At 38.1% G+C, this 12208-nt stretch overlaps 1 protein-coding gene across 2 annotated transcripts in view; it reads right to left on the minus strand.

Moving 5' to 3' along the window:
- The window catches only part of ZNF654 (zinc finger protein 654), a 36083-nt gene that overhangs the window by 18875 nt on the left and 5000 nt on the right, over positions 1-12208 (minus strand). For both annotated transcript variants that reach the window (XM_040583038.1, XM_040583039.1), the window contains exons 2-3: positions 5660-5805; positions 1150-1231 (exon numbers count right to left, since the gene is read on the minus strand). In XM_040583038.1, the coding sequence (XP_040438972.1) occupies positions 1150-1231; positions 5660-5805 (228 nt within the window). The remainder of the gene's footprint in view (positions 1-1149; positions 1232-5659; positions 5806-12208) is intronic.

The raw sequence follows: 12208 nt of genomic DNA on the forward strand, positions 1-12208 counted from the left end.
TTGATTACACAGCTGATTCAAAAATCCATCTAGAAAACTGGGTAAAGATATATTTTAACATATTCATTGTTTAAAAGTCAAAGCAATTGAGAACTGCAATACAAAATCACACTTTTTCCTACAGTCTGTATTGTTCAGAGTGTTTTTGAAAAAAACACTTACTGTAGGACTGCCAAAATGTTCAAAGACTCTTATGCAAGAGACCCTACCCATTCCTGAGGCTGCTAAGCCACTCCTTGACCCCATTCTTCTACCAATTCTAATCAAGCACCTAATGGCTGCTGGTTTCATAATTAAGGTAAGCAGTGTTGACATTTAATTTGTAGCAGCAGTAACAGATGGGTATCAACATAAAAATGGCAAAGGGATTGTTATTTCTCAAACTGCAGTTCCATGATCAATATTAACAGAAGAAACAACTCTGATTTTCATCCTTTCTTTCCCTGTAACAGTTTCCTCTTATGGTGGCACAAGCGTTTGTGTTCCCATGCAGTGAACGCCAAGTTTCAATCTCAGTTCAGAGGAAAAAAAGCCACACAAAAAACAAACCACCAAAATAAACCAAAAAAACTTATCAGGCAAAAAAAGGCAAGTTTTTAAATCCAGCATCATTTATCTTATACAGCTGTATATAGCCATACAAATTGTCTTGCCAAGAGTATGAGTTTTAAACAACGCAGGTTTATGCTGATGTGAGGAGCTCACTGAGATAGAGCTTAAATTTTACATTTACTGTTTAACTTCGCAGAGGGAAACTTGAGGTTTCTTGTCACGAACTGCTACACAACACTGGATGACATTAAGCTCTAAGTAGATACAAACAAGCAGAGCTTCCCTCTTCTGTATGGGAAATGCACAAACCAAGTCTTTAACAAGACTGGTATTACAAACAAAGGGAAGTTCAGTTTACTTAGTAAAAGTAGATTCAAATAGCAATAGTGATGATAAATCTAAGAATGGATGGCTTCCCCTTCAAATATCCTCCCCCACCACCTTTTTTGGGGGGTGGAGGAGGGTATAAATGTAAGTAAAGCAGTTAACTTCTTCCACTATAATGGCATGTTTTCCCCAGGCTACACATCCACAAAAACTGTCATTACATATACTAAAAAATATATTAAAGTTTTATATGAAAGCAGGCAACACTACCTGGATTGAACCTAAAATATCTTTCAAAGGATCTTCATAGAACTCATCCTTTCCAAAGAACAGCAGCAATTCAAAAAAACTCCTAAAAAACAGAAGTAGTGACAAGTCAACCTAAAAATGTTCATTCAAAAAATGAAACTACCGTAAGTCTATTAGTTTTCACAGTGCTGAAACCAAAATTAGGACTTTCCTAAGTTCTAGACCCATGCCAATCACTCTAAAAAGTTTGGTTAACATCCATGCTATCTAAATGCACCTCTATTACAAAAATTTTGTTAGTCTGGTATTTTGTGCTGGATTTTGGCAGTTAGATTTCCCCACGCATCACGCAGACACACATCATGCTTCCTTCATCTGGCATCAAGTTGCAAACACAAATACAGCCAACAAGACCAAATCAGCAATAAAACAGTTGATACTTAAGCACAATTTCAAATCCCTTTTGCTGTACCTTCTTCATAAGTTTGGGACATTCAGACTCACAGTACCTGCCTGATCATCTCCCTCAAGATTTCTTATATCCTCCATAGTGCTGTTCCACATTCACAACTACAAAGTGAACCTTCCTCAAAAGCCAAAGCATTTGTCAGATATGCAGCAATTTTGAGGAAGAAAGAGGACAACTGTAAAATTACTATGGTATGCACAGTGTATAAGGAGTTACATTCAAGGAATAGTAACTTCACATGAATGCAGATTCCCAAAGATTAATATTTTCATGTATAAGCATTTTCTACTAATACATTTTATTCCATTTCTACCTGTTTTGCTGTAACGCCCACTTAAGTCCCTCTAAAAAGATGCAGGTTTAAAGGTGTTATTAATTTCGTATTTCCAAATAGAAGCCTTCTGCTGTTAATTTAAATACTTCAAAAAAAAGCTTTTGAAGATTATTTTCAAAGGGAGAGCTTCTGCACAAATACACAAACGGCACTACATCCACCTTCTGTGTGACATGCAAAAAAATTGATAAAATTTCAATTTCATCACCACCAAGTTTTTAAGCAAATCAGATCTATACGCAGCAACACAAATTCACAAGTGTTACCTCAAAAAAGGTGGCAGATAAGGGAGAAGGCAGGACTGAACCTTTCAACAATCTAGATTCAAACTGACCTGTGGCCTCCGTGTTTTCCATCCTCTTAAAATACTTGTCCAGCATTTTATTTATTTTTAATAAAATGACTGAGACAAACAATCATGGTAGCAGAATCAGAAAGGATGGGTCTATTTAAGGCTTCATTGACAGAAGCATACTTCCAGATAATACTTGTCATTCAGGCAATTTAATCAAAAAACTACATAGTTGGATCCCATGGATTTGCAAACAGATCCAGCGCATCTGCTATTGCTCTGCCTTAAGATTCAGAAAAATTTAATTTCTTTTTTGAAAAGGTAACTGCCAAGTACTGCACTAACATAACCTGCAACTGCTGGTTAAGTAAGTGGTAAACAGCAGGCAATAACTGAGCAGCTCTCAGAGGGAAAGACAGTACTAAAGAAAAACTCTATCTAGGGCATTTTAGAAGCAGAACTGAACAGCAAAGGCTTTGCTCTCGTAACAGAAGAAAATAGAAATAATTTTCTTTAACATTATTCCAGACATTTTTTTCCCAATGAACAGGGAGAATAAGGTGGCAAAGAGAGAGAAGGCAGAAGATGACCCCTGAGAGAGGTTCCGGCACCCTTCCAACCTACAGGATTTTAAATCAAGATCTCACTAATGGCAATTTCTTTCCTGACTATACCACTTAGTCTTTTATTGTGACTGTTCTTAAAAAAAAAAAAAAAACCACGAAGATTTTCATGAACAGATGAACAAGGAACTCTTTTGTAGAACAATTACATTTACTGCAGTTATTCCCAAATTTAAAGTCAAACTTCAATATATTTGAAGTTAATGCCTGAAGTATTCCTACAAAATGTTTCATTTTTAATAAAGCTAATTCAAAAGAAGTTAAAAGAGCAGACTTAAGGTAATTTTTCCTCTCAACATTTTCAGAAATACTGTGCATTAAAAGATCTTAATATTCACACAAACAAAATGAAGTTATGTATGGGAATAATGCAAAAGTATCATAAAATTATGTTGTCCTTCGATTATGCTGCAGTAGTTTTTTTCCCCAGCCAGTGACAAGCTATGCCAAAGAGACCCAGAAAATTTAAGATACACAATCATTATGTTCAATGACAGAATTTTTCTCCAGATTAGGTCCTTCAATCTCAACTCAGATATGGAATGAAAAAATAACTAGTACCCAAATAAGCACTTTGTTCTGAAAACCATTATCTCATTTCATGTTGGTGCAACAAAATTTTGCAGCATACTTGACTCTCGGGAAAGGTCAGACATGAGTCATGTCGCGATCTAGAAAGCAGCCAAACCGGAACTTAAATAAGACAAAAATAGTTATAAAAATGGATGCATGCATCATTTGCTATTTGTTTTGACTGATTTTAAGAGAATAGGATCTTGAAAAAAAAAAATCTGGAAAGTAATTGTGAACCAGTGTAAACTACAGTTTTCTTCCCTATCAATGCACCTGCTCCACACTCTTATCAGACTAATAAAGGAAGCTATCCAAATATTTCTATTTCCTCATCACTGGTCTCCATTCAGTTAAATTCCAGCTTGGCCCAGTTACCTTAAAAGAGCATTGCAATTTGTTTATAATAACGGTGCTTCCAAATTTATCACATCACTACCTTGATATTACTGGCATCAGAAGATTGCCTAAGAACACCAGAATGCTGGCACGATTATTAACCCCCCTGATATTAAAGGCAATACAGATGCTGCTTCATTTGTGCTGAACAGCACGGCCGGTAGTTTATTGTCCGGTTACCAAGGAAATCTCACTCAAGTATGACAATACAGGCAGATTTTTGCTCTCCAAGAACTAGTATGTACACTGAATTTTCAAAAGAGATTCGAGCAATGTTTCCCAGGTAACTGCAACTACAAAGCCCCAGGCCCCCTTTATGGTATCACATGCAAAACTATGCCAGTCGAGCAGAGTCAGAAGAAAAAAGTAAGCTGGCATTCTAGAAGGGAAGAAGCAAATAAATCCAGCTCCAAAACCCAAGACAGACAAGGGTGACAGGAAACCAGTGACCAATTCACTTCTAGACTATCAGGAAGTAACTATGCTACAAACAACAAACATGTGAATTTCTACCTTTATTGCACCCAAGCTTTGATATTTAAAAGTATATAAAAATGTGGTTTGAAGTTTATGAGTTGGGTCACCACGTCTTGATGCAACTGGTAGTCATTCTCCAATACCTGAGCATTACAGTTTTAAAAACTGTCTTCTAGTGAGTCTGTAGAGAGTCCCATGTCTCAAACATGTTTCAAACACACACACAGAGTTACATCTCTTTGGTGAAATCTCACCAACACTTCAAGATAGCATACACTCTGCAAGTGTACAGAATAAGGCCTTGCCCCCTATGTAATTAGTACTAATAGCTCAAGAACAGCTGAAAGGATAAGCAACCCAATCCTCCTGACCAAGTCAACTGAAAAGGAAGACCAGGACAGCATTCACTGCTGATGACTAGATGGGGCAGAAGCGAAACATTTCCACACAAAATTCTGGACTGAGATCCTGAGCTGTATCGGAAAGCACCACACAACAAGAAAGCAGTTTAAACAGCTGGACAAGTAAGTCCAACTTACTCAAACCAAACCCTCAATAAAGCTAGATTGTAGGGGTTTTGTCCCCACCTACTGAGAGAAGATCAGGTACACTGCATCTCTGTTAATATATCTAATTTGCTGAAAAGATTATTTTTCTTTTGCTTCCATTCAACATTGAGGTTTTGAAGCCTGAAAAGTAGGTTTTTAGAACGAGAAAAAAAAAAAATAGGACTTTTATATACTGATCATTACCCTGACACTTTCAGCCTTCACATGGGAAAACGACCAATGCATCAAGAAAATTGGTATTATAGCGAGATTTATGACCCAACATTCTGCAGTTCTTTAAGTTGAATATGACGTTTGGTCGGTTAACTGTGTAACAGGTCATTCCCACAAGCATTTTGATGACTCAAACATAAAAAGCCATTTTAAACCAGACTCATTTCTTAAACACTAGAAGAAATTTATCTTAATACTTAGCATATTACATCACCAGCGATAGAACAGTAAAAACTTTAGACAAGTTATTTACAATTATGTGCTGTCAAAGGTTGGTCTTCAAATGCTCTACAGTAAGATTTTCCAAGAAGTCTGTATAGTGATCACTTATTTCTTTAGATTATTAATTCTGCCAGAAAACCTGTATGACACAACACTGTAATACCCAACTTGAATATTTAACAAGGACATAAAAAGAGTAAACTACATTCTAGGGTTTGTATCCTCAGTCAGCGATTCTTGGTTCCGCATATCTACATCACCTGATAAAACCACTCTTAAAAACTCTGAGAATCTCCGAGACCCTATCACCATTATAAAAGCGACACGGTCTATCTCTAATAAAAAAATTTAAGATGTACTTACAAAGCTAGGCTACTCAAAACGTATTGTACGTGCTCACATTCAGCTGGGAATGATACACAGGCAGACGTGAAACAACAGAGTGCTGTCTGAAGCACCTGAAGCTGAGGCAAAGGAACCTGCCATCTTCCAGCATAGTCTTCAACAACCTAATGACAAAAACATTGAAATATATATTACAACAGAAAACATTCTCTTTAGTCAGAAATAATAAGTAGTTAATACTGTACCTGCCTTATCTCCCCTCCTTCTCCCTCAGAAGTAGGGTTTGTAACCAAAAAACCCTGACCAGTTTGCATTATCAAACTGAAAAAATAAACAGAAGCTTTATGACCTGCATTATAAAAGATATACCACAAAGGACCTTCAACTCTTCTTTTCAGAGGGTAAGGCAGGAAATACTTTTTTTTCTTACATAGTTTCACATTAGATATTACACACTGCACTTAAACGCAAGTTTTTAATTTTGCAAAAGGACACAAATTATAGAGTCTACAACAATATCCAGACTTTACATCCTAACACTTTCAAGGAGGGGAATGACCAGCCTGCATTCTTCTAGCCTTTATGTCAGCAGAGAAAGGCACAAACATACCAGTCACCCTTTCTTACCTGATCAAACAAGTAAATTCGGCCCTTTTTATCCATTATGATGGAACTAAGGCAATTATGCCCTGATCTACAGTTATGGGACTGCATCTCTATATATGGAGAAACACGAAGGCGAAAAATAGGTTTTAATGGAGAAAAATCCTTGCCTAGTCATCTAGTCAAATCTTGTTTGTATTAAAAAATGGAAATTTCTGGCACTGCCTATGACCACATTGGGAGGCTCATAAGCCAGCATCATCTGATATTTCTACACAGGTCTCCTTAGACTGAAGTCCTCGGAAGGGCCCAGTGTGTTTGGAGCACTCCACGAATAAAACATGGAGCACTGAGTTCAGCACGCAGCACAGCCATAAAACAGATGTTTGTAAAGGCACCCACCAATTCTGACAGACTAGCTACGCCGCAGTCCCCCAGCAAGCAAAAGGCCAAGGGCTTCGGGTCATCTCCTCCTTTAATCAACAGCTAAGATGTGACTCATGCAGTACTCCAAGCAGAGACTGAAAACTGTATTTTTTCCTTGCTCTGGCACATAGCTTATCTCATTGTGTCCCTTTACTCACCTACTCTTGCCTTATTTTCTTCATCATAATGGCACAGCTTCAATATAAGCAGAAGAGTGGACCAGTTACACTTCAGGGCCCAGGGCATTCTTCTCCAGCTGAGCAAACCTAACTGAGATCTACATCTGAGAAGGTGAGAAGCACGTGGGGAAACACCATGCCACCAGCCATGTTGTAAAACACTCCACAGCACACGGAAGAAGCAAGTAACTGGCTTCAAGAAAGCTGTGAAGCACCAGTTCTAGTTACACCCGGCCACCTATCTCAAGAGCCAGGCTGGCCCACACAGCACAGACTAAACCAAAAATCAGACATATGTCCTTCTTCAGGATTTCTTTTTAACTCAAAAGTCTGTGAATCCCATTTAGAATTGTCTCACTCCCTGTGAATAAATAAAGGGTTTATAAATCAGCTTAAGTGGCCTACATTTTTAGTTCCAAAGCTGCATGCCTAACTTTGTTTAAGGCTCTGCAACATGAACAGGCCACTGTCCCATTTCTGACATTTTGATTGTAGCTGCTCCAAAGCAAAACAGTTACTGAAAACGGGACCAGTAACTTTCTCCTCACTAACAAGAGCAAAGACTGATTTATATTTTGTAAGTAATTTTGACTTTCCACCAAATTTATTCTAGTAACTCCTGTTTGAAAAATCTGTTAGCTTAACACAGCAAGTATCTAGGTCAACTGGAAGAAAATTAGCAGACTTGTAGGTAAAATACTCTTCCTCCTAAAAGGAAGAATAAACACTTTTTAAAATAGTACTGCCACACACATCTATTGCAAGTTCTCCGAAATACAAGGTCCCTTGTATAGGAAAACAAAAAGCCTTATCAGAACCAAAGTAGACAGAGAGAACAAACGTCCTTAAGTGCTTTTAGCCTCCAAATGATCAAACAAAGGTAGAAATAAAATATCAGTTCCCACCACGGTGTTTCACGACACTTTGACCTAAAAGGCACAACACAGATATGTTCATAAACTATTTCAAGCAACGAGACAACATATTGTGATGATACTGGTGGGGTTTTTTTTTGCTAGCGTAAAGTGTTAATTGCAAAGAGCTTGTGACGGTGCACAACAAAATTCAGCAGAGCCAAGTGCAGTGGTACTTGGGGAACAAAATCTAAACGTGACATTAACATGATGGCCTTCAAACTGACAATTGCCACACAAGAGAAAGACTGTTATTATGACAGATGTTTTAATGAAAAATCACCTTAAAGCTCATTTCAATGGCCAAGAAAGCAAATCAAGTATTGGGGGAGTAATAAGACAAAACAAAGCAGAGCATTAACTGCCCAAACACAGAGCACATCCCCACATCTATAAAACTGCATGCCTGGTGTGCTGCCTACAAATTCCTCTCTCAAAAGACAATACAGAAGGCCTGAGGGGGGGGGGGGGGGGGGGGGGGGGGGGGAAGCTTTGAAGAAGGGCAAGCAAGGCAAGAAATGCAAAGTAGAGGATACAACCTGAAGCGTCCTAGTTAGTTGCACTGAAAGAAATGACCAGTGCAGGGGGGACACCAAACAGAGTTGGCAAGCAGTATCAAAATAAGTTGTAGGAGGTAGTTCTTCACACAGGGTGCATTTAAGCTGTGGAGCTCCTTACTAAAGGGATGCTCTGGATGCCGAATGGCTACATGAGTTGAAATAGACTGCAGGAGCTGAAAAAGACATCCACCAGAAGTTACTTACTACAGTAAATTAGCTGAACTGAAAACAGTCAGAGGGGAAAGTTACGGTATTTGCTTGTCTCCCTCTTTGGTTAGACATATATGAACTTCTGATAAGATTCTGGACCCAATGTCAGTGTGCCACTTCTGCAAATAGCATTCAAAAGCAACACGACAAGGGCTCATGCTGACATTAATAGGCACTGCAGCCTCTGAAAGGTGCAGTCCTACTGCCCACACTTCACAAAGGACTACAGAGTCCTACTAGTTACCCTTGGCGCACCTACTGCGCTCATCTGAACCCAAAGAAAGCTAGTTTAGGAACTAACTGGCAGAGAACAGCCTCCTCTCCCCAAAAAAACATCAGTCACTGTCTGCATCAGCTCTTTGAACTGGCCTGCCACAGAAGTACCAGAGATGCACAGAAAGCAAGACCCCACACCAGCCACACTGTCTCAGTTAGGCAGTTGTTTGCAACTCCAACGCATTCACCAAAGATTCACGGCAACCAAACTGTAATGCAACAAGCAAACCTCCCCACCCCAATATGGTCACAAAGAATATGAACAGCATATTTTCCACCCCCCATCCCTCCCCGAGTATGGATACCCGAAACCACACATTCATCAGTCCCAGGGTGAAAGAGGTGGGGGGGAAACAACCCCAAACCAAAACCCGCTAAAACTGGTCAACCCTCAGCAGATCTGCAACAATTAACAGTAAGAGATGGGGAGCACAACTAAGTACAAAATAAATCCCAAACCACACTCCACACACATTTCATATGGGTGAGTGGGGTGGGGTGTGTTGCAGAGTAACATATGTTTGTTTTACAATTCTATGTATATTTCACTTGCTGTTTTTAAGTGATCTCATTGAATAGCTTTTCCTACAATAGAAACTAACACTTTTTGTCCAAAATACTTAATATGCCAGGCTTTGAAACAGGATTGTAAACCAGAACATAGGTAAAGGTTTATACTAAAAAGAATCCCAAAACCAAACAAAAAACCTAAATGCTTCATGTAAACTTAATGTTTATTAGCACATTTTTAACAAACACACACATTTCAATATAATTAAGTCAGCCAAGCAAGAAGCACATAACATTGCACTTGTATTGGACAAGGGACAAGCCACTTTGACAGAAAACCAGAAGGGAGGCGACATTTTAACTTGACTTTCTGCAAAACCTCCTGTCAATAATTCTGTTAGGGTGCAATTTTCATATAAAGACACACCACCCACCATTCCCCCATCTGTCTTTACCTTTTAAATTACTACCATCCATGAAGAAAAAGACTGTGGGGCCTTTTGTCTCCCCTTCCTCATTCAGTGCAGACTGAAATCCACACATATATTTTAAGGGATTAAATAAAAGTATCTAAAGTGATTTGACAATATTCCAAACACTTAAGAAAAACAGCACTGCAAATATGCAGGACACAAACACATGTTTTATGCAGTGCTAGGCCTGAAGTTGCTACAGATTTTCCTGTCCCTCCCCACAACAAAAAAAGAAAGCAAAAAGAAACAAACCCCACCAATTTAAAAGTTTTGCCCCAATTAAGATTTTAAATGAAGTTACTCCCATAACATTTTGTGAGATGTAACAGTAAAGGAAATCACCACACGATTAAAACCACAACCATTCTGTGAGTACTTCTGTTTATAGTTTTCAGAAACAGAAAGCTAGTTTGGCAAGTACAGCAATTGTCACAGAACAGAACGAACCAAAAAGGATTTTAAACGCCAAGCTCAAAAAAAAAAAAAAAAAAAAGTCTCCTGAAAATTAGAAACCATAATTAAAAGCAACACCTAACATGGTTGTCTGTTTAGCAGAAGTACCAGAGAGAACTGCTTGGATACCAAAGTTCAGTTCTAGAACCGAACTTGAGTACCACTAATTTTACTGTACTTGGAAACATCAAAGAAATAATCACTCCTTTTTTTATTGTCTTTTTAACCTATTTAGTGAATGATGAGCATTTTCATCTGTTTCTGCATATAAACAAGCTGTGTTCTTTCACAAGAAAGGATTGCATTACCCAAACAGAGAGAAGTCCTACAAAATAACATTAAACTTGTATCTATTAAGTAATGTTTTAAATGTTTTTATATAGTGTAATTAAAAAAAATTTAAAAAGTAAGCAAAGGCTTTACTGCAATTCACATGTGAGTATTACATAAGGAGTAACCAAACATAATCACACTTCTGGCAAAAGAGAAAAACATCACCCAGCAACAGCATGACACATCCTACAAGACAAGTTTCTGCCAAAGCTCTACCCCTTAAAGCTAAATGCTCCCCCCCCCCCCCCCAACCGCCAAAATCTCATCCATTTCATCAGCCTGCTCCAGGCAGAAATAATATCTAAGCCGAGGTTCCATTACATTTAGCTACCCAGACAGCCAGTTTCCATACATATTTACAGTCTGTCACTTGTACAAAAGTGAAAAGTATATATTAATTCTACAAAAGCCATTTGGGCTACTTGCAGCACTGTAATGAATGTCCCTGTGTAAGATTTTATGACTGAAAGATAAAAATTTACATTGAAAAGCAGTAATATTCCTCCTCATCTTTTGATTAGCGCCTCTCTGTCAACTAATTTAAAGAATTGTTTAAATCATATATGGAAGAGAACTGACAACCTTGTGAATTCACACATTAATACCTATGTCCACAACATCAGAAATATTAGTAAAAAGCTTTAAATGCTTTTCATATAAAAATTACAATTCCTTCCCTCATCTGAACAACTACTACCCAAAAGGACACAACTTTATTTTTGTATTACCTATTGCAATAAGTGTGTTTTCTCTAACTTGAAAAACCCCGTGTAGCAAGGCTATCAAACTTTGCTACAGAAGCATCATTCAACCTGCAACTCCTTTGTATGTTACAATCTTGATGTATTTTTCCAAGCAAAAGGGAAAGATTATTTTCATTAAAAAAGCCATACTTTGAGACAAGGCATTAAAAACTGGAGAAGTAGCAACCCTAAGAAGCTTGAAAGCGTGAAACAAAAAGTTCCAAAATGCATTTGTACATTTGTGTAACTTTTATAGTAACTCCTTATTCCCACTTTTTTAAAAGACGGACATAATTTCTCAGGGCAAAGCTAAACAGCAGGCACAAAACCTGAGAAGCTGGTATGAAGAGAGAAACGAGTATGTGAATAAGAAAAGACTTCATAATGTTAATGACAAAACAAGAACACTGAAGACTGTCTCCTTCAAACCACCTATCTGCCGATAATGAGGCTGCAAATCCACTACTATAGTGAATTCTCCAAGAGGCTGACCAAAACCAGCCAAGCGCTCCACAAATACAACCTCCTCTTGCATGATAGTGGCTTATCAGGCTTCCCATCAAGTGTCAAAGGAAAGAGTACCACCACCTACCTAATCCAGGCCACCTTTTCTTTGCAGACAGGTAATCCTCCACAGAACCTAACCCTCACAACTTTTGTTTTCAGTTTGGGAGTAAAAAGGACCTGGTGCTTGCCACAGCTAATTTCTAAGGATTTCCTTTCAAACCTGAACTTCATTTGAATCTGAAACAGCACAATACTAAACTGCTATCTAGCAAATTGAATATGCTTGTTTTCACCAGCCATGCATGGAAAAAAGTCCCAGCAAATAGAGGACACAATGACAGGTAGAATTTTAAATTTAAACCTTTTCAGGTAGTTACGGC

Source organism: Falco naumanni, chromosome 2 (assembly GCF_017639655.2).
Source record: "Falco naumanni isolate bFalNau1 chromosome 2, bFalNau1.pat, whole genome shotgun sequence".
Taxonomy (NCBI): Eukaryota; Metazoa; Chordata; class Aves; order Falconiformes; family Falconidae; genus Falco; species Falco naumanni.